Raw genomic sequence first — 26,133 nt, forward strand, 5'->3', positions numbered from 1 at the left:
TATACGGTAAACCCCAACCCACAAACCTAACCCATTACAACCTAGCTGATTCTCGTAACATGTTGTCTTCATCCCCGTTGCAGAGATCTCCAAAGCATTCGAAAAACCATAAGCAAATCAAAAACTGGTTCAAGAGCTTACAAATTCGTGAAGTCTGGGCAAAATCCAAAATTTTCTACTGCAATCTACTGCGAATTTTCGAATTGACGTGTCTACAAAAACAACTCAACGACAAAATTAAAACATCTATTCCGTGGTAAGTAACCTTGTTCTTCTATTTTGTTCTTGGTACATCTTGCATCTAGAATAGATAATTAGTTTAGAACTTTCGAAACTCACTAAGAAAATCTAGCAAAATCATATATTTTGTCACAGTTCTCCATAGAATCATAGAAAAATCTTAACATGGTAACAATTGTAAAACATGAAAACCTTTTATATAAAAAATTTGTTAAAATATTATAATCATCATTATCAGAATTTCTCCAATTTATTGTGAAAAATTATTAATATATAAGTAATTTTCTCTTGCTTGTGCAGAATTTGATAGTTTATAATCCATAATGTGAGAATTTTATATGTTAAATTCTCATTTTACTGGTGGATGTGTTAACGAATAGCTTTTGCTGACTTTGAGATCATTCTTCTTTACAACAACAATGTATTTGTTTTTGCTAAATCTTTGCTGCTCCTATTTGGTTTTGTAATGAAAATATAAAGAATCTTTACATATTAATCTAATTTTTCCTTTTTATTCATTTGCAGACATGAATTCAATAACATCTTTGGTATATTATGATGGTCATTTGAATGAAAATAATGTGTATGAAGATTTCAAAATGCTTGGAGTGTTAATACCATTAGATTGCTCATTTACAACACTAATGAATATCTTGTCCACATAGTTGTCTACCATTCTGTCAACAGAAAATGCAACCATTGAGTACCAGATTGCTGAAACATTGCCTCCAATGAAGATCAACAGTGATAGCTCTATACAATTCTACTTGGAGTGCAAAAGAAATGACATAACACTCACAAAATACCCTTTGATAGTTTCTGTAACAGAGAATAGCCAAACAATCACTTGTGGAGCACTTCAAATGATGAGTTCTAATGTTGCTTCAAGTAGTAATAATATCATTAATATAATAAATGATATTTCAGACACATCAACATTCTCTCTAGATGAACCTCAAGAACTACCAAATTTCATTCAATTGAAAAATCATATTACATATTTGATTTTGGAGAAGGAACAACATGAATTAATTCCTGAACACATCGAAATAGAAACTACATTTATAACTATTGCGATTTCTGATGGAATAAGAGAAAAATAGGTATACAAAAACAAAGAGGTTCTTACAAAAACAATTGGTCTTTATGCCATAAGAAAATAATTTCCAGTTCAAGGTCCACAAATCTTGCAAAAAAGAATATCAGTTGAAGTGCCTTGATTCAGAATGTACGTGGTCATTTTATGCTACAAGATATGGAAAGACATATATGTTCCAAGTTAGGAAGTTCAATCATGCCCACACATGTTCCTTGGACATTATTCTTGGAGATCACCGCCAAGCTTCAAGTAGTATGGTTGAGAATGTTGTGAAGACCAAGTTCACAGATCCAAAAACAAATTATAGACCTAAATATATAGCTAAAGACATGTTGGACAAATATGGAGTTTCCATGAGTTACCAAAAAGCATGGTGATCTAAGGAAAAAGCAGTTAATTTTGTACATGGGTCAAGTCAAGATTCCTACCTAGACATTCCACGATATTTGCACATTTTGAAGCAGAAAAATCCAGGTACTGTAACAGTTTTGGAAATTGATAATCTAAACATATTCAAATATATTTTTATGGCTATGGGACAATAAATTCTAGTTTGGAAACATTGCATTCCAGTAATTGTTGTTGATTGAACATTCCTAAAAGCTATATTTGGGGGTACACTTCTCACAGCTTCAACCCAGGATGCAAATAGACACATCTTCCCATTGGCTTTTGCTATAACAGATTCTAAAAACAATGATTCACGAGAGTGGTTTTTTAGAAAAATAAAAGAATGTTATGGAGAAAGAGAAGAGATGTGTATAGTTTCAAATAGACATGAAAGCATAGAGAATGCTATAAAAAATGTCTATGCAAATGTAGCTCATGGAGTGTGCCATCTTTTCTACAACATAAAAACCAAGTTTAGAACAGATTCAGAAGCAACCAACATGGCATTTCATGTTGCTGCAAAAGCTTATAACATGGAAGATTTTGAGAAATACATGAAGGACTTGGACATTTTACATAAAGAAATCTGCCCTTTTCTGGCCAATGAGGTTAAATATGAAAAGTGTACAAGAATCTACTCCAAAAGTCGTAGATATGCAGCTATGACTTCAAACATAGCTAAATCCATTAATGCGGCACTAAAAGAAATGAGAGAGCTTCAAGTAAAAACATTACTTGAGTGTCTTAGAAACCTCATTCGAAAATGGATATACAACAACAAGAAAGAGGCGGAAGCAACCTTTACAGACTTGCCAAAGAAACAAGAGGAATACTTAAGTTTGTCAAGTCACTAAACATGACTATAAGTACAACTATTTTCATTTATAAATACCACTATATTAATATACTTCCTTATTCATTATTTATTATTTTATTGCAGGTAGAACCAGCTAGCACATTCATTTACAGTGTACACAGTGGTTTAACAACAAACGCTGTAGACATTGCAAAGAAATCATGCACTTGTAACAAGTTTGATTTGGATGAATTACCTTGTGAACATGCCATGGCAGTCATTAGAAATATGAACCTTCAGTATAAAAAATATTTCTCATATTATTTCACAAAAAAAGCCATGTTGAACACCTATAATGCTTCAATACATCCATTGGGAGATCCAAAATGGAGACTTCCACCTAATGTTGAGGAAATAGAAGTACTACCTCCAAAGGGAAATAGAAAAAGTGGAAGGCCAAGGAAAAAAAGGTTTGTTTTAGCAAGAGAAGGGTCTTATTAGCTTAAATGTGGAAGGTGTGGAGAGCTTCGGCACAACCGGAAAACCTGCACAAACCAGCCACTATTGAGAACCCAAAAAAAAAACTTAAATTTTTTTTTCTCTTTAATGAGGAGTTTATAGATTGAAAATACTTATTTTTTGAATTTTGAAACTTTGTAGGTTTCGGAACAGTGATTGGAACACTACTTATCACTATTACTTGTGATAAAGGTTTATGGAATTTTATTGAATATATGGAATGTTATTAGAACTTATTAAAAAAATTGCATCAATATATGAGGATTAATGTTTAGGGCGGTTTTTGTAAATTTTTGTTACATAGTTGTTACAAGTTTGTCTGAAATTAATATTCTTCACACGTTTTTGTTCAAATTTGTTACGTAATTGAAACATAAATTGTCATAAATATTAATGAACGTTCAGTGATGCAACAACCAAATTAAATGCATAAGCTTATGTTACAAGCTTCTAACAGACATTTCCAGAAACAAATACATAGGAAATAATTTCTTTTATTAACTTATGTTACAGGTTTGAAACATAAGTATTCAATTTCTATTTGTTAAGTTTTCAGTCCATTAACAATGATTAACTTTAAAAGTTTGTAATGATTTGATACATATTTGAAACTTAAGTTATCGTGACTATTAAGAAACGTTAAGTAATGCTAAGCAAAAAGTTATTGCATAAACTTAGGTTTCAAACTTTTAAGAGAAGTTATCTGACACACACACACACACACACACACACACACACACACACACACACACACACACACACACACACACACACACATATATAGAAATAAAGTTGTAAAGTCAAGTTACAAACTTGAGACACATTTTTACTAAAAAAAATAAACAAAATGAACAACAACATTTAAAAAAGAACATTCCACATACAAAAAAGCTAATAGCAAAATTCATTGATATGCCACAGTATGCAAAATATTCAAACATGATACTTGCTGAAAAGTTTACAAAACAAACATCACAAAAGTTATCTTGCCATAAGGGGGTGTTTGGTATGGGGTAGAGTAAAGGTGGGAATGAGAATCTAAATCCCTTCCTATGTTTGATTCAAATTTTAAGGGGGTAAAGTTAATAATTTGTGTGAGCCCAACATGTATTTTAAGGGTTAAGTGAACCATTTTATACACAAGAGTTTAATATTACCTCCATCCTAAGTTCCTTTACATTTTCCAAAGCAACTCAACTACTCAAAACAAACACCCCCTAAGTGTGTATCATCTTTACAGGATAAAAGTCAAATGTCAACTACTTTGATCCTCTCATACTTCCTTTGCATTAATATTCAAAATCTTCTTGTTCATTCTTCCTCTGAACTTCCAATCATAAACATAACCTTCATCTTCCTTTTCTTTAGCATGGACATATAACTCAACTGTAATTTTGTTTCTCTGGAAACTAACATTCAGAGGATTGGGAATATTTTCAATAAGTCCATGCATAAGAAATTCAACATACTTTATGATAAATATCCCACAATCACTGCAAAAAAAAAAAAAACTCAAAATCAGTAATAAAAAAATGCATATAAACAAAATCATGAAATAAAAAAATAACAATAACAAACAAAACCACTTACTTGTTACTCTGTTGTGGAACCTCATCATCAAACACAATGTCCAATGGATGAGACATATCAATGCCCTTGAATTTTGGTACATTTAGATCAATATCCTCCCTTGACTCATAAAAACTATTTAAAGAAAGAAACAAGGGCAACAAAGGAGAATATGCTTCAACAACTTTCAACACTTTCTTATCCATAACTCTACTCCTCATTAAGTTGTAGACTTTAAAAATCTCTGCTTCACTTTGAACTCACCAAGAATCCAATGATTACAGTCACCAACAATCATATTAATAGGGAACAAAATAAAATCTACTAGCAACCATGGGGTGTTACAAAGCATTTCATACCCACAAATATACTAAAAAACAACACTGTTCTTCGATATAACAAATCAATCATAGTCACTTGACAGATACACATCAGACAGACCAGTGATAACTTGATAAAAAAAGTTATCTGTAGTGGTAGCTCTAACCTTTATCGACTCACAATACTTTGATTTTTTTCTAAGGTAATAAAAACATACATTAATATACTGAAAACCAGGAAGCAAACCATAATAAGAATAATGAAAACAATACAACTAAAACAACAAAACATCTTAATATTATTCAAGGAAAAAAATACCTCATTATCCAAATCCCTCCCATCTTTAACTAAATCATAAAACCATATTTTTCTCTCAATCTCAGTTACACAAAACTGAAATGGCTCCTTAATGATATTATTATTATTATCATCAAATTTCTTATGCCTACAACAAATAGAAACAATAAAAATTCAATTATGTTGTAACAGAAACTGAAATACAAAATAAATAAAAAAACAAATAAAAAAGAGAAGCATACTTATTATTTTTTCTCAACCCCAGAGAAAACCACTTGTTAAAAGAGTCTTGATCATTCTAATTTGGCATATAAAAAAGATTGTCTCTAAATGCATATCGTCCCACAACCTTCCTTTTAGGCTTCACAATATTCAAATGTTTCATATTCTCAGAAGAAGATGATCCAAATTGGTTCACAAAAGGAGATTGCAAAACTGTAGTAGGCTTTGGATTTCTTTTGCCAACAAAAGGAGTAGAGACAACTACTCGATTCATCAAAGAACCAGCAATGGGTATTGCCATAACAACTTCCTAAAAACAAAAATAATATGAAAAACTCAATAAAACAACAACTGGATACATATTGCAAAAACAAAACAAAAAATACAAAATCTGCCTTGTTTACTTACCTTTTTCTTTCCAAAATCACCAACAGCTGCATGAACAACTTTATAAAAAATCTCCACATTCATGTTGTCAAACATATGAGTCTCTCTTCTAGATCTTTAACAACATCAGCTACATCATCATGAAGTTTGGCAATATTCTATGGCAAAACAGAATTTAAAAAGTATAAAGAAATACATGAATACATTAACTTGAAAAAATACATATGATGAAACAAAAATAAACTAGTCATTGCTGTCTTGATCAACAAAATATTTCTTAATAATATCATCACATGCAACGTTCTAAAAAATTTAACAAATATAAAAATTAAACAACATATATAAACATAACTAAGCAATTACAAGCACCAGAATAAAAAAAGACAAAATGTAAAATAAAAGTTCAAGATATAATAAAGAAGAATAATTTCCAAACAAGCAATCCAAAGTACATAAGTTTACTAAAACATCATAGAGTTTACATATACTCAGGAAAAGTCTTGTACAAAACTAATTTAGAAATTTAAAGTTTACAGATTAATAACAAAAGGTTTACAAAACATGCATTATAAACTTTCTCTTCCACTTCTCATACTCCAATGGAAACAAAATCATATTCCTATCAAAAAGGGAAAACAAAAATTAATAAAAAGAGAATATTAATTATATAAATTAACAAAAATATAAACATTTATAAAATATAAAATAAAATTAACAAAAAAATCAAACAATTAAATTAATATTCACATAAGTATAAAGACCTTTGTTTCTTCAATATCATTCCCAGTAGTCTCCTCATTCTTATTTGCTGCATCATTCTTGTCATATTCAATTACCATATCTCCAACATCTTCTTGCATTGCTTGAATGCATTCATTAAAAACTTGGGTAAAACTTTCATTATCAAAAAACTTATAATTTTTTTTTAAAACAACACCACCACTAGAAGCATCACCAACATCATCCTTCCTCCCAAATAAACCCTTCACACCAGCCTCAATGCCACTTATTCCACCAGAACAGTCAGCTCCCACAAACCACCATCAACATGATCAATATCATCATTAATACCACATGATTGTTGCCTCAACTCACCTAATATTTCCATGGCAGACTTGTGTCTTATATCTTGATAATTTTTCAAATTAACCAAGATCTCCATCAATGCCCATGTCTAGATTCACTAGCAGACTTTGACATTGCAATTTTCTTAGACATATTGTTACACTTATTTTGACAATCATCTAAAATAATTTTCAGATCAAAAAAGCCAAATGTCACACAAGGAACATAAGATGATGAAAGAGCATCTGTAATGCCCTAAAATCCCTAATGCGGATTAATGGTTGGATTAGTAGGCCGGGAGGGCCATAATTGATTTATTATGCCATTAAATTATTATATGCATGTTTATGTGAATTATATTATAATATGATGTTAAATGCATGCACGTGGGTTCGCATTTCATCATAGGGGCATTTCAGTAATTTGGCCCGTTGAGGGCATAATTGTGTATTTTCATGCATGTTGGTGAACTATTGTAGAGGCCACATCATAATGTGGATTTGTTCGAACCAATCGGCATGAGACGATCTTTGAGTGCAAGTTAGCGGTTTAGTCATAACGGGATTATGTTCGGGGCTCGGGGTGAGTCTCGGGGTATTTTGGTGATTAGAGCGTTGCCGGGAATTAAAGGGTAACGGGATATGAATTATTAGTATTTAAGAATATCGAGAATAACAGGAATTAGAGGGTGTTAATTATGATTAATGAAATAGGAGGGAAAAGACAATTTTACCTTTGAGAGCCTTTAGAAAACTTTATTTGACCTAGGGGTGACTGCTAGCCTATGGTTAGTCACTTAGAGCCATGGCCAGAGAGCCCAGGTGACTGCTTCGTCACATGGCTATGGGTGCTGAGCCCAAATTGACTTACCCAACAGTCACTCATTTTATTGGAGCCAGGGCAGGAAGGTCTAGGTGACTAGACTGTCACATGGCTGTGGGTACTGAGCCCCGTAGTGACTTGCTCGTCAGCCACTCATTATGGTTAAAAGAACCTCAAGTTTTAAATCATTCATTTGATTAGAGATATATGCTCCTTCATGGTTAACATGACCACAAAGTGATATTCACTCATCTGTTCAGGGCTATAAGCTCTGTATGATTATCATGATCATCATTTGTTATTATATACATGCAATATTGAGTTTTCTTGCTGGGCTTTGGCTCATGGGTGCTATGTGGTGCAAGAAAAGGGAAAGAAAAGCTCACCCAGCCTTGAGCGGAGAGCTTAGATGGTAATGTGTATATATGCGACTGCTTGACCACCACGACTAAGGAGTTTTTCGGAGGAATTAGGGGGTTTACCCTATTTTTTCCCCTTAGGTCGGCGAGTTGTAAATTTTAAACTGTAATGTCCATTTTGGATTGTAAATAACTTGTAAATGTTTCTATAGGCCCATGAAAATTTTTATGTTTTAAATAAAATATATCATTTCCTTTTGATTGGTTTTTCACCTTAACCTATTAATAACACTTAGATGCACGTTTATAATAAAATAACTCGATTAGCGAGTTAATCATGGTTCAAAGCTCACAGTAACAGTCTTGGAGTAACTAAGGCATTACAACTTGGTATCAGAGCATGCCAAGGTTTAGGGTTCCTGTAGACTGGCTGGGCATGTACTCTCACCACTGAAGACAAACTCGACTCATGGTTTGGTAACTATTTATGTGGTTATATATTTAATTACTTAAATATATTATAAATGTTTTACCTGTTTACATGGGATACCTTGATAAGGCTATGCCTTAACTACTGCATTTTTAGCAAAAGTGTAACAACCCAAAATCACTAATATGGCTTAAGGGCCTTGGTTAGTGTGCCGGGAAGGCATAATTGGTTTATGCGTGAACTTATTAAATTAACGTGTGATTATATGATAAACAAGTTTGTATGGCTGTATGAATGTAAATGTGATTGTATGATATATTTATGAGAACCACATTATTATGTGGGTAAATCTGCAGCGTGTGACTCGAGGCGATCCTAGGGAGCTAGTTAGCGGGAAGTCACAACGGGGCTTAATATTTGACTTGGGGCAAGTCAAGGGGTATTTTGGGTATTAGATGATTATTTGGGTTATCGGGTTATGGAAATAAATATATGGAGATATATTTGAGGTTAGGAAGCCTAGGCGGGAATATTGGGGAATTTGACCTTTTTGCCCTCGGGGACGTTTCCGATACCCCGAGCCTCGGGATTAACTTAATTGACTAAGGTTAGGCTAAGTAAGCAGAAAACAGTAGAACAAAAGAAACAAACCGACCCATTTTGCTCCTCTCTTCCTTCTCGTCTCTCTCTTAAGAAAGCTACTGAATCCTAAAGGAATTCAGCTGGGAATTCAGTGGTTTGGGCTGGAATCTTGAAGGTTAGGTCCAGTGTTCAGCTAAGGAAACTCAACCAGGATTAAGGTAAGGGCTGAATTACACTCTTGATCATTAGAATTCTGAGTTGTGGTTGAGTATTAAAAGTGTTTATGGTTTTGATGTTTAAGGACTGAATTGAAGCTGAGAAGTGTGGGTTTTAGCTCAGAAATTGTTAAGGAAGTGGTTCATCAAAGAAGGTAAGCTTCAGTTCATAGTTTAGAGCTTAAATTCTGAGTTTGCATGACTTGTTTTAGAGTTCTTGAGCTACTGGGTTTCAGAAATCAAAATGGGTTTTTAATGTGTTTTTAAGCTAGGTTTTTGTTGGATCGAGTTGCTAGAATCATGTTAGGAGTCTTGTAATAAATGGGTTTTTTCATTAGGGTGCTTTGGGGTGGTTTTAAGCAAGGTTAGGATGCTAGAAATTGTGGTTTTTTTGGGCATGAAGGGTTGGGCCGCGACTCTGTTCTAGAGTGTCGCGGCCTTGCTAAGCAAGGAAGAGCCAAGGAGGCTCTACAGTGGGGAAGCACCACGGCGCCACAGGGCAGGGCCGCAGTGCGTGTCTGTGGTCAGAGAGGCCTAGCCTCTATTTTAGGGGTGGGCCGCGACCTTAAGGATAATTTTGATCTTTTGGAGGTTTTAAGCGTGGGAACCTAACCTAGGGTGCTCGGGACCGATTCCACCACCGTGTTTGGGGGAATTCGATCTCCCGGAAGCTAGAACTCCATCCAGAAATATTAACGCGATTATTAATGGTACTCCCTATCTTGGTTGTGACTAGGTATTAAGCTAGGGCTCGAGAAGCGGATCGTGCTCGAGAGGCGTCGCTCGTAATCAGTAAACTTGAAAATTAAAGGTAAGAAAATTGCACCCAGTTGTGGATTTTTAATGGGACTAAAGGTTCCCTATTTTGTATGCTTTGAAAGGGTGGTATTATGCCATGTAAACAGTAAACCAACGGCCTAAGGGTGTCGAAGTTTACACTAGCACACAGGGCGCGGCTCGGCCACTAGTAACTGAGGATAACTTATTATGCACTGAGCTTGGTTTAAGCGGGCTGGAGTCAGTGGGATAAACAGAGGGTGCGACCTAAGGCGTTCACCTTGATTATTATGTGACTTGTTTGTTATTATTGTTTGATGGATTGTTATGTTATATAGCTGAGCTATGATTAGATGATTCTTTAATTGAATCTTCATGCTTTGTGATTACTGTGGTATGTTAAGTGTATGAACATGCTTAAAGGGTTGTTCAAATGATATTATTGCTTATTATGTAATATGGTATGTTTTCTTGCTGGGTCTTGGCTCACGGGTGCTTCGTGGTGCAGGTAAAGGCAAGGGCAAGCTTGATCAGCCCTGATTCGGAGAGCTTTGAGAGTGGAATGTACATGATCATCTGCTCAGCCACCACAGTTGAGAGGGACACAGGAACAGGAGAACCAGAAACGTCTCTTTTTCCCTTCGAGTGGCTAGTGGTTGTTTGAACTCTGGGAATTTTGTAAACAGACTTTTTAATATTGTTTCTTTTGGGATCCCATGTTTAAAATGTTTAATTGTATAAAAAGTATCTTTTAAGGCCAAAACCTTTTAACCCTGGTTCATTAGTGATTTCAATAACACGTTTTTAACCTAATGACTTGATTAGCAAGTCCTGCACCTTTTCAAATACACAGTGTAGCGGTCTTGGCTATCCAGGGTGTTACAACTTGGTATCAGAGCGTCCTAGGTTTAAGGGTTCCTGAAGAACGGCTGGACATGTACATAGGCTGCCAGAGACAAGCTCGATTCAGGGTTTGGTAATGTGTATATATGCTTATATGCTTTTATGCTTGGAATGAGTTATGAATGATTATATTTATTGGATTAATAGGAAGCATGAGATACTGATAGGGCCTGGCCCTTGATTGATGTGTGAAAATATTAAGGCATGCTTATTAGCTTCGCTGTGCATGTAAATGAATATTTGGGAGATTGACTTTTTATAGTGTATGGATGAATGCTTATATCTTAGTTGTTGTGTTGAAAGTTTAGGGCATGCTTATTAGCAGCCGATGCATGTGGATAACTACCTATATTTTGATTGTTTGTGATTGGTTATGTTCCTTTTGGTGGAGTTTGGAGAAGCTTTTACCCTGTCATCATGGTCTGACTGCCGAGTCGTTGATTGCAGATTGACTTGGATAGCTTTGCGTCCAAGAAAATCTACGCGACTAGCCGGCACTAGGTCTGGGACCGAGGGTGATGACCAGGGCCAGATTCCTCCGCCAGTCCCTGAGAACTGGCAGCAACTTATGGAAGATATGCAAGCGCGATTACAGAGTCAAGATGAACAGATTCGCTTGTTGCGAAAGCATGCTCCATCAGGGAGTGCTGCCCCTATTGTACCACCTGTAGTGGTACCAGTTGTACAGCCAGGGGAGGTTGGGAATAGGTGGGAGTCGTTATATGAGAGGTTCAGGAAGCAGCAACCCCCAATCTTTGAAGGAGGACCTAATCCATTGAAGGTCGAGCAATGGATGACTATGATTACTACTATCCTGGATTTCATGAGGATAGAGGGGCATGACAGAGTTGCCTATGCCACGTATATGTTGAGAGAGGATACCCGCATCTGGTGGGAAGTGGCCTCACAAACCAGGGATGTTACTGCATTGAGTTGGGAAGGATTTAAAGATTTGTTCAGTCAGAAGTACTATAATGTTGCCATATGGGCAGCAAAGGTTAATGAGTTCGTAGGACAGTTACAGAATATGCACAGAAGTTTGACAGACTCACGAAGTTCGCACCAGACCTTGTGCCTACAGATGCAGCCAGGCAAGACAGGTTCATTAGGGGGCTTAATGCTATGATAGCCCAGGATGTTAGGATTACAACGGTACCTGGAGGAACAACCTATGGCCAGGCCATTGAGAAGGCTCTTACCGCCGAGGAAGTGGAGAAAAAAATTTGGAAGGAAAGTGCAGTAAGGCACGAGGGTTGCAGGGTGGTGCCTCCTTATTTTGGGTCAGGTAGGGGCGGAGGCCTCAGTGATTTCAAGAGAAAGACCCCTGACAGTTCGACCGCTGCTGGTCCTGATAGGAGGGGTCGGGGTGGTCAGGGCGGCCATCAGGGCTGCAGTGAACCATGGAGGAGTTATCCAAAGTGCCTGAGGTGTAGAAGACGCCATCAGGGCGAACATCGGGCCAAGGCTTGCTATGTAAGTGGCACGGTGGGGCACCTCAAGAAGGATCGCCCAACAGTGAAGAAAGGGGAAACAGGAAAGGTGGACAGCTTGACTCCAGCTCAAGATTTCGCCTTGACACAGGCAGAGGCCGAGGCTAGTCCCTCGGTAGTGACAGGTCAACTTTCTAGCGTTGGCTCTCCTTTTTCTGTATTGATTGATTCTGGTGCTACACATTCCTTTATTTCTAGTAAAGTGATTGATAGACTATGTAGACCTAGTGACTATCGGACTGCGGGGTTTGGGACTTTATTGCCTACTGGGGAACTGGTAGTTTCTAGGAGATGGATTAGGGTACTGCTAGTGATGGTTAATAGTAGGGAGCTTTTTGTTGACTTGATTGAGCTAGATATGGAGGATTTCGACATGATCTTAGGGATGGATTAGTTGGTCAGATATGGGGCTACTATTGGCTGCAGGAAGAAGATGGCGAGGATCCTTTTTCTTTGTGGGTGCGGTATATGGACCCCGCGTACCCATGATATCTGCATTGAGAGTCAGAGACTTGGTACAGGGTGGATGTATAGGTTTTCTGGCTAGTATTGTGGACACTACCAAGATGTTGCCAGCAAGGCCGAGTGAGACCAGGGTGGTATGTGAGTTTTTAGATGTATTTCCTGAGGAGATACCGAGGTTGCCGCCACGCAGGGAGATTCAGTTTGTTATTGAGTTAGCACTAGGGAGAGAGCTAGTATCAAGAGCACCATATATGATGGCACCAACAGAATTGAAGGAGTTGAAGATACAGATGCAAGATCTTCTGGATTTGGGATTCATCAAACCTAGTTACTCTCCATGGGGTGCTCCAGTTCTGTTTGTTAACAAGAAGGACGGGACTTTGGGGATGTGTATAGATTACAGGGAACTGAACAAGTTGACTATCAAGAATAAGTACCCTCTACCAAGGATTGATGACTTGTTCGATCAGCTGCAGGGAAAGACAGTGTTCTCAAAGATTGATCTTCGATCTGGTTATCACCAGTTGAGGATGAAGGATGAGGACATATCGAAGACGACCTTCCGAACACGGTATGGGCATTACGAATTTTTGGTCATGTCTTTTAGTTTGAAAAATGCCCCAGCAGCTTTCATGGATCTAATGAATAGGGTGTTCAAGGATTTCTTGGATCAGTTCGTCATTATCTTCATCGACAACATCTTGGTGTACTCCAATTCAGAGGCAGAGCACGAGTGGCATCTTCGGCAGGTTTTACAGAGATTAAGGGAACACCAGTTATATGCTAAGTTTAAGAAATGTGAGTTTTGGTTGCCTGAGGTGACATTTCTTGGGCATATAGTTGGTGCAGAAGGGATTAAGGTGGATCCGTCCAAGGTGGAAGCAGTGAGAGATTGGCCGAGGCCAAGGAACGCCTCAGAGGTGCGTAGTTTTCTTGAGTTGGCAGACTATTACAGGCGGTTTGTGGAAGGATTTTCAAAGATTTCTTCACCAATGAAAGAGTTGACAAGAAAGAACCAGAAGTTCGTTTGGTCAGAGATGTGTGAGGTCAGTTTCCAAGAGTTGAAGCGACGACTTATTAATGCACCTGTACTGAGTCTTCCTTCGGAAGAAGGAAAGTTTGTAGTATACTGTGATGCATCGAGGATGGGTTTGGGCTGTGTGCTGATGCAGGATGAGAAGGTTATAGCTTATGCATCGCGACAGCTGAAGGAGTATGAACAATGATATCCCACCCATGATCTGGAGCTGGTGGTGGTATTCACACTGAAGAGTTGGCGACACTATCTGTATGGGGAGAAGTGCGAGATATACACTGACCATAAGAGTTTTAAATATTTCTTCATCGAAAAGGATTTGAACATGAGGCAAAGGCGTTGGTTAGAGTTGGTTAAGGATTATGATTGTGACATTCTTTATCACCCAAGGAAAGCCAATGTTTTGGTAGATGCATTGAGTCATAGGGGCTCGGGGTAGCTATTCAGATCTCAAGAGAATTAGCTGATGAGATGGCCAGGGCAAAGATAGAGCTGGTGGTGGGCCGGATGGCCAATATTACCTTGCAGTCGACCCTGCTACAGTGGATCAAGGAGGGGCAGTTGGTAGATGCGCAGCTTCAGGAAGTTAGGCAGAATGTCTTACCAGGGACAGCTAAGGATTATTCTATTTCTGAAGCAGGTATGCTTCGATATCTGGGGCGAATCTGTGTTCTGGCAGATGAGGGGATCAGACGAGAGATACTAGATGAGTCTCACACCACGCCATACTCGCTTCATTCGGGTACCACAAAAATGTATCAGGATCTACGGACATTGTATTGGTGGCCTGGGATGAAGAAGGACGTGGTAGAATATGTGGCCAGATGTTTGACATGTTAGCAGGTAAAGGTTGAGCATCAGCGGCCAGCAGGGTTGCTTCAGCCTTTGGGTATCCTTGAGTGGAAGTGGGAAGACATTACGATGGCCAGAGAGCCCAGGTGACTGCTTCGTTACATGGCTATGAGTGCTGAGCCCAAAGTGCCTTACCCAACAGTCACTCATTCTATTGGAGCAAGAGCCAGAAGGTTTAGGTGACTGGACTGCCACATGGCTGTGGGTACTGAGCCCCATAGTGACTTGCTCATCAGGCACTGATTATGGTTAAAAGAACCTCAAGTATTAAATCACTCATCTGATTAGAGCTATACGCTCCTTCATGGTTAACGTAACCACAAAGTGATATTCACTCATTTGTTCAGGGGTATAAGCCATGTATGATTATCATGATCATCATTTGTTATTATATACATGCAATGCTGAGTTTTCTTGCTGGGCTTTGGCTCATGGGTGATATGTGGTGCAGGTAAAGGGAAAGAAAAGCTCACCCAGCCTTGAGTGGAGAGGTTAGGTGGTGATGTGCATATATGCGGCCGCTTGACCACCACGGCTAAGGAGTTTCTCGGAAGAACTAGGGGGTTTACCCTATTTTTGCCGCTTAGGTCAGCAGGTTGTAAATTTTAAATTGTAATGACCATTTTGGATTGTAAATAACTTGTAAATGTTTTTATAGGCCCATGAACCGTTTTTTTTTTAAATAAAATATATCATTTCCTTTTGATTGGTTTTTCACCTTAACCTATTAATAACACTTAGATGCACGTTTATAACCAAAGAACTCAATTACCGAGTTAAGCACGGTTCAAAGTTCACAAAAACGGTCTTGGAGTAACTAGGGCGTTACAACTTGGTATCAGAGCGTGCCAAGGTTTAGGGTTCCTGTAGATTGGCGGGGTATGTACACTCACCACTGAAGACAAACTCGACTCATGGTTTGGTAACTATTTCTGTGGTTATATATTTAACTGCATAAATATTGTATAAATGCTTTACCTATTTACATGGGATACCTTGATAAGGATATGGTTTAACTACTGCATCTTCAACAAAAGTGTAACGATCCAAAATCACTAATATGGCTTAAGGGCCTTGGTTAGTGTGCTAGGAAGGCATAATTGGTTTATGTGTGAACTAATTAAATTAACGTGTGATTATATGATAAACATGTTTGTATGACTATATGAATGTAAATGTGATTATATGATATATTTGTGATAACCACATTATTATGTGGGTATCTGCAGCGTGCGACTCGAGGCGATCCTAGGGAGCTAGTTAGCGGGAAGTCACAACGAGACTTAATATTTGACTTGGGGCAAGTCAAGGGGTATTTTGGGTATTAGATGATTATTTGGGTTATCGGGTTATGGAAATAAATATATAGAGATATATTTGAGGTTAGGAAGCCTAGGAAGGAATATTGGGGAATTTTACCTTTTTGCCCTCGGGGACGTTTCCGATACCCCGAGCCTCGGGATTAACTTAATTGACTAAGGTTAGGCTAAGTAAGCAGAAAACAATAGAACAAAAGAAACAAACCGACCCATTTTGCTCCTATCTTCCTTCTCTTCTCTCTCTTAAGAAAGCTACTGAAACCTAAGGGAATTTAGCTGGGAATTCAGTGGTTTGGGCTGGAATCTTGAAGGTTAGGTCCAGTGTTCAGCTAAGGAAACTCAACCAGGATTCAGGTAAGGGCTGAATTACACTCTTGATCATTAGAATTCTGAGTTGTGGTTGAGTATTAAAAGTGTTTATGGTTTTGATGTTTAAGGACTGAATTGAAGCTGAGAAGTGTGGGTTTTAGCTCAGAAATTGTTAAGGAAGTGGTTCATCAAAGAAGGTAAGCTTCAGTTCGTAGTTTAGAGCTTAAATTCTGAGTTTTCATGACTTGTTTTAGAGTTCTTGAGCTACTGGGTTTCAGAAATCAAAATGGGTTTTTAATGTGTTTTTAAGCTAGGTTTTTGTTGGATCGAGTTGCTAGAATCATGTTAGGAGTCTTGTAATCAATGGGTTTTTTTATTAGGGTGCTTTGGGGTGGTTTTAAGCAAGGTTAGGATGCTAGAAATGGTGGTTTTTCTTGGCACAAAGGGTTGGGCCGCGACTCTGTTCTAGAGTGCCGCGGCCCTGGGAAACAAGGAAGAGCCAAGGAGGCTCTACAGTGGGGAAGCGCCGCGGCGCCACAGGGTACAGCCGTGGCACGTGTCTGTGGTCAGAGAGGCCTAGCCTTTGTTTCAGGGGCGGGCCGCGCCATGGGTTCCAAGGGCCGCGACCCTTATGGGTAATTTTTATCTTTTGGAGGTTTTAAGCGTGGGAACCTAACCTAGGGAGCTCGAGACCGATTCCACCACCATGTTTGGTGGAATTCGATGTCCTGGAAGCTAGAACTCCATCCAGAAATATTAACGCGATTATTAATGGTACTCCCTATCTTGGTTGTGACTAGGTATTAAGCTAGGGATCGTGAAGCGGATCGTGCTCGAGAGGCGTCGCTCGTAATCAGTAAACTTGAAAATTAAAGGTAAGAAAACTGCACCCGGTTGTGGATTTATAATGGGACTAAGGGTTCCCTATTTTGTATGCTTTGAAAGGATGATATTATGCCATGTAAACAGTAAACCAACGGCCTAAGGGTGCTGAAGTTTACACTAGCGTACAGGGCACGACTCGACCACTAGTAGTTGAGGACAACTTATTTTTCACTGAGCTCGGTTTAAGCGGGCCGGAGTCAGTGGGATAAACAGAGTGTGCGACCTAAGGCGTCGACCCTGATTATTATGTGACTTGTTTGTTATTATTGTTTGATGGATTGTTATGTTATATAGCTGAGCTATGATTAGATGATTCTTTGATTGAATCTTCATGCTTTGTGATTACTGTGGTATGTTAAGTGTATGAACATTCTTAAAGGGTTGTTCAAATGATATTATTGCTTGTTATGTAATATGGTATGTTTTCTTGCTGGGCCTTGGCTCACAGGTGCTTCGTGGTGCAGGTAAAGGCAAGGGAAATCATGATTAGCCCTTATTCGGAGAGCTCTGAGAGCAGAATGTACATGATTAGCTGCTTAGCCACCACGGTTGAGAGGGAGACAGGAACAGGAGAACCAGAAACGTCTGTTTTTCCCTTAGAGTGGCTAGTGGTGTTTGAACTCTGGGAATTTTGTAAATAGACTTTTTAATACCGTTTCTTTTGGGATCCCATGTTTAAAATGTTTAATTGTATAGAAAGTATCTTTTAAGGCCAAAACCTTTTAACCCTAGTTCATTAGTGATTTCAATAACACGTTTTTAACCTAATGACTTGATTAGCAAGTCCTGCACCTTTTTAAATACACAGTGTAGCAGTCTTGGCTATCCTGGGTGTTACCAAAAGTGTGCTAATTAGTACTTATATTGCTGGAACGTACTCATTATTATTGTTCATTGTGAATTATTATTTGATACATGTTAAATGCTATAATCATGTATCCATCTATATATCTGTATGATTGTGGAATGGGTGATTATCTATTGATCTTGAACCGTGAGGCGGCAAGAGGTTTTGTTATTACTGCTTAATTGGGCGCATTGATTGTTTCAGCAAGTTTTAAGTTGATAAGAATGATTCCAAGGCATACAGATTCCTCAGCTGACCAGGGTGATCAAGGCCAGAATAATAACCAGGGTCAAGAAAATGACCAGAGTCAAATTCCACAGCCAACTCCTGAGAACTGGCTGCAATTATTTAATGATCTGCAGGCTACAGTAATGAGGCTGGGAGAAGAACTCTGTCTCCTGAGACAACAGCAGGTTCCTGCAGTGGCCAGTGTACCTGAGGCACCTCATGTATTGGTGCCAGCAACTGAGTAGCTGCCTGAGGTTGGTAACAAATGGGAGCCTCTCTATGAAAGGTTTAGAATGCTGCAACCTCCAGTATTTTAAGGTAGTGCAGATCCTGCAAAGGCAGAACAATGGATGAGCATGATTACCACCATCCTGGATTTCATGAGGGTGACTAGTAATGAGAGGGTGGCCTGTGCCACGTATATGTTTTGGGAGGATGCACGAATTTGGTGGGAAGTTATATCCCAGACCAGAAACATCAATGCCCTGATTTAGGAAGAGTTTCAGACTCTGTTCAATGAGAAGTACTCTATAATGATGCCATCAGGGCAGCAAAAGCTGAAGAATTTATCAGGTTACTTCAAGGGAGTTTGTCAGTGACTAAGTATGCCTTGAAGTTTGATCGGTTGCCAAAGTTTGCCATGGAGCTGGTACCCACTGACGGAAATAGAAGGGAGAGGTTTCTCCAAGGGCTACAACCTAGATTAGCCCAAGATGTTCACATTACCACTGTGGCTGGGGTTACTACCTATGCACAGGTGGTTGAGAAGGCACTCACAATTGAGAGTGCAGAGAACAAGATTTGGCGAGACAATGTAGCCAGAAAAGAGTTTAGGAGAACAGGTACTCCTTTTGTGGGTTCAAGTAGGGGTGGAGGCCCCAGTGAGTAGAAGAGGAAGGTTCTTGACACCTTCCCAATTCCAGGTCCTGATAGGCGCCCCTGTGGTATTTCAATGGGTCCTTAAGGTGGTAGTGAGGCCTGGAAGACTCGTCCTGAATGCCCTAAATGCAAGTGGTGTCATTTTGGAGATTGTAGGGCAAAGGCCTACTTTTTGTGTGGAGCAGTGGGTCATTTCAAGAAAGACTGCCCTAAAGCAAGAAAGGAAGAACCCAGGAAAGCGGATAGCTTGGCCCCAACTCGAGTGTTCTCATTGACACAAGTAGAAGCTGAGGCTTCTCCCTCAATAGTTACAGGTCAGATTCTTAGTGCTGGAACCCCTTATAATGTTTTGATCGATTCTGGTGCTACACATTATTTTGTTGCTAGTGGTATTATTGATAGACTGTGTAGACCATGTGATTACTATGTTGTGGGGTTTGGAACCTTATTACCTACCGGGGAGTTAGTGGTATCCAGGAGATGGGTCAGATTTTTGCCGATGACAGTGGAGGGGCAGAGAGTTGTAAGTGGATTTAATAGAGTTAGTTATGACTGACTTCGACATGATTCTGGGTATGGACTGGTTAGTGAAGTATGGGGCAACCATTGCTTGCAAAAGGAAGATGGTCACCTTTGAGCCTGAAGGTGAGGATCCTTTTGTATTTGTTGGTACTGTGCATGGACCTCGCATACCTATGATTTATGTTTTAAGGGCTAGAGATCTATTGCAAGTAGGTTGCATTGGATTCTTAGCCAGTGTGGTTGACACCACTCAGGTCATGCCAGTGAGGCTAGACTCGTTTTTGAATTCCCGGATGTGTTTCCAAAAGATTTTCCAGGGTTGCCACCACATAGAGAGAATGAGTTCGTGATAGAACTGGCACCAGGGACGGAGCCAGGGTCTAGAGCACCTTACAGAATGGCCACAGCTGAGTTAATGGAATTGAAGGTACAATTGCAAGAGCTATTGGATTTGGGTTTTATCAGACCTAGTTTCTCACCTTCGGGAGTGCCAGTTCTGTTTGTGAAGAAGAAGGATGGTTCTCTGAGGATGTGCATTGATTATAGAGAACTGAATAAGCTAACAATCAAGAACAAGTATCCTTTTCCAATGATAGATGATCTATTTGATCAGTTGCAAGGTGAAAAGGTATTCTCAAAGATCGACCTTCGTTCTGGTTATCATCAGTTAAGGGTCAAGACATACCGAAGACTGCTTTCTACACCAAGTATGGGAATTATGAGTTCTTAGTCATGTCTTTTGGATTGACTAGTGCCCCAGCTGCTTTTATGGACCTGATGAACAAAGTGTTCAAGGATTATCTGGACCAGTTTGTGATCGTCTTCATCGATGATATCCTGGTTTATTCTCAGTCAGAGTCAGAGCATGAGTAGCATCTAAGATTGGTTCTATAGAGACTGAGGGAGAACAGACTATTTGCAAAGTTCAAGAAATGTAAATTCTTGTTATCTCATGTATCTTTTCTTGGGCACATTGTCAATAAGGAGGGGATTAAGGTAGATCCAGCCAAGATTGAGGCTGTCAGAGATTGGCCAAGGCCAAAGAATGCTTATGAGGTTAGAAGTTTCCTTGGTCTGGCAGGTTATTACAGGCGTTTCGTGGAAGGGTTCTCTAAGATTTCTACTTCATTGACTGAGCTGACATGCAAGAATCAAAATTTTGTGTGGTCAGACAAGTGTGATAATAGCTTCCAGGAACTGAAGCAGAGATTGATTACAGCTCCGGTTTTGAGTCTTCCAACAGATCAGGAGAAGTTTGTGATTTACTGCGATGCTTCACATAAAGGTTTAGGCTGTGTTTTGATGTAGTCAAGGAAAGTAATTGCTTATGCCTCATGTCAGTTGAAGGAGTATGAACAGAGATATCCCACTCATGATCTGGAGTTGGCGGCTGTGGTCTTTGCTTTAAAGGTATGGAGGCATTACCTTTATGGGGAGAAGTGTGAGATCTATACAGACCAAAAGAGCCTGAAATACTTTTTCACACAGAAAGATCTGAATATGAGACAAAGGAGTTGGCTGGAGTTAGTAAAAGATTATGATTGTGAGATTTTGTATCATCCAGGAAAAGCCAACGTGGTAGATGATGCTTTAAGCTGGAGGGTCCGGGGTAGGTTTATAGTGCGAGGTTGATAGCCAGAGAGTTAGTAGATGATATGACCAGAGCTGGTATAGAGTTGCTGGTTGGCCAGTTGTCCAATATTACGCTACAGTCTACACTATTGGAGAGAATCAAGGAGGGTTATTTGGATGATCCACAGCTGATCAAGATCAGAGAGGATGTTTTGGTTGGAGTATCCAGAGATTACACAGTGTCTGATTTAGGCTTGCTGAGATACAAGGGTCGGATATGTGTTCCGTTAGACACTGTTATGAGGCGAGAGATTTTGGATGAATCTCATACTACACCTTACTCTTTGCATCCAGGCACCACGAAGATGTATTAGGATGTGAGATCGTTGTATTGGTGGCCAGGGATGAAGAAGGATGTAGTGGAATATGTGGCTACGTGCTTAACATGTCAACAAGTCAAGGCTGAGCATCAGAGGTCGGCAGGGTTATTGCAGCCTCTGGATATCCCAGAGTGGAAATGGGAGGACATCACGATGGATTTCGTGGTGGGATTACCCAGGACTATTGGTCAACATGATTCTATTTGGGTTATTATGGATCGCTATACCAATTTAGCTCACTTCTTGGCAGTGAGGACTACTTATACAGTTGACCAATATGCAGATCTTTATGTGAGAGAGATCGTGCACCTCCATGGAGCACCAAGGTCGATCGTGTCAGATCGAGACCCCACTTTTACTTCCAAGTTCTGGGGAAGTTTACAGAAGGCTAGGGGAACACAGTTGAAGTTCAATACTGCTTTCATCCTCAGACAGATGGGCAATCTGAGAGGACAATCCAGATATTGGATGACATGCTGGGAGCATGTGTTCTGGACTTTGGTGGATCCTGGAGTTAGTATCTACCTTTGATAGAGTTTTCCTACAACAACAGTTATCAGTCTACCATTGGGGTTGCACCTTATGAGATGTTGTATGGTAGGAAGTGTAGATCTCCCATTCATTGGGATGAGATAGGTGAAAGGAGATCCTTGGGACCTGAGGCGATTATGAGGAATAGTGAGGCCATTGAGAAGATTAGAGCTCGGATGCTCGCTTCTCAGAGTAGACAGAAAAGTTATGCATATCCCAAGGGCAGGAACGTGGAGTTCTAGGTGGGAGACTATGTTTTCCTTAGAATCTCGCCATGGAAAGGGGTGAGAAGATTTGGGAAGTAGGGCAAGCTGAACCCTAGACATGTAGGTCCATTTGAGATCCTGGAGAGGATTGGTCAGGTAGCTTACAGGTTGGCCTTACCTCCGGCATTGTCGGCCGTGCATACGTGTTTCACATTTCAGCTCTTCAGAGGTATGTATCTGATGTGACACATGTTTTGAGCTATGAAGATCTGGAGCTTGAGGAAGATCTCTCCTATGAGAAACAGCTAGTCCAGATACTTGACAGAAAGGACAAGGTCCTCAGGAATAAGACGATACCTTTGGTTAATGTATTGTGGAGGAACAACAAGGTCGAGGAAGTGACTTGGGAGCTAGAGTCAGATATGCAGAATCAATATCCCGAGCTGTTCAGGTAAATTTCGAGGACGAAGTTTCTGTAAGGAGGGGATAGTTGTAATGCCCCAATATCCCTAATGCAGTTTAATGGTTGGCTTAGTAGGCCGGGAGGGCCATAATTTTTTTATTATGCCATTAAACTATTATCTGCATGTTTATGTGAATCATATTATAATATGATGTTAAATGCATGCATGTGGGTCCACATTTCATCATAGGGGCATTTTGGTAATTTGGCCCGTTGAGGGCATAATTGTGTATTTTCATGCATTTTGGTGAACTATTGTTGAGGCTACATCATAACGTAGATTTGTTCGATCCATTCGGCATGAGATGATCGCTGAGTGCAAGTTAGCGGTTTAGTCATAACGGGATTAAGTTCGGAGCTCGGGGGTGAGTCTCAGGGTATTTTGGTGATTAGAGCGTTGCCGGGAATTAAAGGGTAACTAGATATGAATTATTGGTATTTGAGAATATCGGGAATTAGTGAGTGTTAATTATGATTAACGAAATAGGTGAGAAATGATGATTTTACCCTTAAGAGCCTTTAGAAAACTTTATTTGATTTAGGGGCAATTCGGTCTTTTCACCCCTAGAATATAGTTAAGCCATTGAAGGCTGTAGAAGATTATAAAAAATAGAGCATAAACACATCTCTTCCGTACCTCTTTTCTTCTCCTTTTTCTTTTGAATTTTTGATAAGTACCGAATTTGTCTATTTTTAATTCATTATTCTTCTATGATTATGCACTTGATTATTTATTTATATATGTTTAATTATTTTATTTTATTTTTTTATGGTTTTCTAGACATTTTGATGAAAGCGAATAAATTTTGGATATTTTGGATATTTTACAAGCAATGGTTAAACTCGGAATTACAAGTCTGAAACTTCATACTTGATTTTGATAATTTTCCAATACTCTTTTGGAAATATACCTAGAAATATAAGTTTTAGATATTTTTCTTAGCTTTCCATAATTTTTTAATCGTCCAATTCCAAGTTATATCGAGGAAGTTATGCTTAAAATACTTTCAGTCACTCCATTAGAAGAAAATCAAAAAACAGATAAAATTGCTACGAATGCGGCCTGGTGGACAGAACGTAGTGGCCGCAGCCAACAATGTCCCAGGCCACGGCCGGAGCCTAGGACATGTGTAGATGGTTTTTGGGTTCATTTGGGACTAAAAATGAGGTTTGGAAGCTTTTGGTTCAGGATGGAAATGGTGGAGTCGAAGGGGGAAAGTTTCAGGGCATTTCTGGCTGAGTGTTGCGCTACAGAGCTACTCAGGGGGAGTCTTCTCTATCTTGGGCGCTGGGGCGCTAGGGGGTATTGCTACCGTATTTCTTCAGATTCCTGTTTTGGGCATTTTTAAGTGTTTTTGGCTCGGGCTTTCAATTCCTAAGGCTCGGGATCGAATCTACTCACCGTTTGGGTACAATTCGGGGTCCTGGGAGTGAGGTTTAGGTCAGGACCCTTTTATTGTTGATTTTCATTAATGGAGGTTATAATTTGTTATGATTAGGTAACCGCTAAGGAATCAAAAGGTCGATCGTTCTCAAGGGTCATTCTTTTACTATTTCTCGCTCGAACCAGAGGTAAGAAAACTGCACCCCATATGTGACATGCATGGTTATTTATGAGGCATATTGAGTGTTTAAATGTGGACATTGATTGTATATCAAATGCTTAGAAAATCTTGCTCACTTGTGCATGGCACTGACTAAATAGTCAGAATTGGCAATGGTGTCAATATTAACTGTGAAGCTATGACTCACTAGTCAAGTTCGGCAGTAGTACTGAGCACTGGTCACCTGGTATTAGCTAATAATTCAAGAACGGACTTAGCGTGTTTAACGCAAGCCGACAAAGATTAAATCTAATCGACATCTTCATTGAATGACTCAAATGAGCATTAATGCCGAGCTGACCTCAAGTTCGATGAAAGCTAAATGCGCTTGTCTAGCCTATGGCTAGTCACTTAGAGCCAGGGCCAGAGGACCCAGGTGAATGCTTTTACACATGGCTATGGGTGCTAAGCCTAAAGTGACTTACCCAACAGTCACTCATTTGATTGGAGCCAGGGCTGGAAGGTCTAGGTGACTGGACTGTCACACGGCTGTGGGTGCTGAGCCCCATAGTGACTTGCTCATTAGTCACTCATTATGGTTAAGAGAACCTCAAGTGTTAAATCACTCATCTGATTATAGTTATATGCTCCTTCATGGTTAACATAACCACAAAGTGATATTCACTCATCTGTTCAAGGCTATAAGCTATGTATGATTATCATGATCATCATTTGTTACTATATACATGCAATATTGAGTTTTCTAGCTCGACTTTGGCTCATGGGTGCTATGTGGTGTAGGTAAAGGGAAAGAAAAGCTCACCCAACCTTGAGTGGAGACCTTAGGTGGTGATGTGTACAGATGCGGCCGTTTGAACACCACGGCCAAGGAGTTTCTCGGAGGAACTAGGGGGTTCACCATATTTTTGCCGCTTAGGTCGGCGGGTTGTAAATTTTATATTGTAATGACTATTTTTTATTGTAAATAACTTGTAAATGTTTTTATGGTCCCATGAAAACTTTTATTTTTTAAAAAAAATATATCATTTCCTTTTGATTGGTTTTTCACTTTATCCTATTAATAACACTTAAAGGCACGTTTATAACCAAAGAACTCGATTAGCGAGTTAAGCACGATTCAAAGTTCACAGTAATGGTCTTGGAGTAACCAGGGCGTTACAACCTCACTTGTTGGTTTCTTTGGAGGAGCAACAAAATCATCATCTTCAAAGTCAAAAATATTCAAATCCTTGTTGCACTGGAAAAAACCTTCAATCTTGAAGGCATTGTTCTCTTCATTAGTGGGCAAAAATTTCACAATTTTGGTCTGCAAAGAACAAATCAGTAACATTAGTTTACAAAATAAAAATCATTAAATAATTTCATAAATAAAGATAAACAAAAAAATATAAAAATTTACCTTATGTAATGGAAAACATTCCTCTCAAGTTCCTTATGAGATGGAATTGCAACAGAAGACCAATTTATAATCCTAGGCAGACCACAACTAATCTTCTCACAATAAGTTCCCACTAAACTAGGAATTGATTCGTAAATGAACACTTGGAAAGCAAGTGGTAATCCATTCAACTTATATAGGTTGGGTAAGAAC

At 39.0% G+C, this 26,133-nt stretch overlaps 1 protein-coding gene across 1 annotated transcript; it reads left to right on the forward strand.

Moving 5' to 3' along the window:
* The first annotated feature begins 767 nt into the window (after positions 1 to 767).
* LOC133791645 (uncharacterized) lies at positions 768 to 3,231 on the forward strand. The gene is made up of 5 exons (XM_062229564.1): positions 768 to 788; positions 906 to 1,128; positions 1,970 to 2,451; positions 2,670 to 2,995; positions 3,186 to 3,231. The coding sequence occupies exons 1-5, from the start codon at positions 768 to 770 to the stop codon at positions 3,229 to 3,231; spliced, it is 1,098 nt and encodes a 365-aa protein (XP_062085548.1).
* The last annotated feature ends 22,902 nt before the right edge of the window (positions 3,232 to 26,133 follow it).

This window comes from Humulus lupulus, chromosome 7 (assembly GCF_963169125.1).
Source record: "Humulus lupulus chromosome 7, drHumLupu1.1, whole genome shotgun sequence".
Classification (NCBI taxonomy): domain Eukaryota; kingdom Viridiplantae; phylum Streptophyta; class Magnoliopsida; order Rosales; family Cannabaceae; genus Humulus; species Humulus lupulus.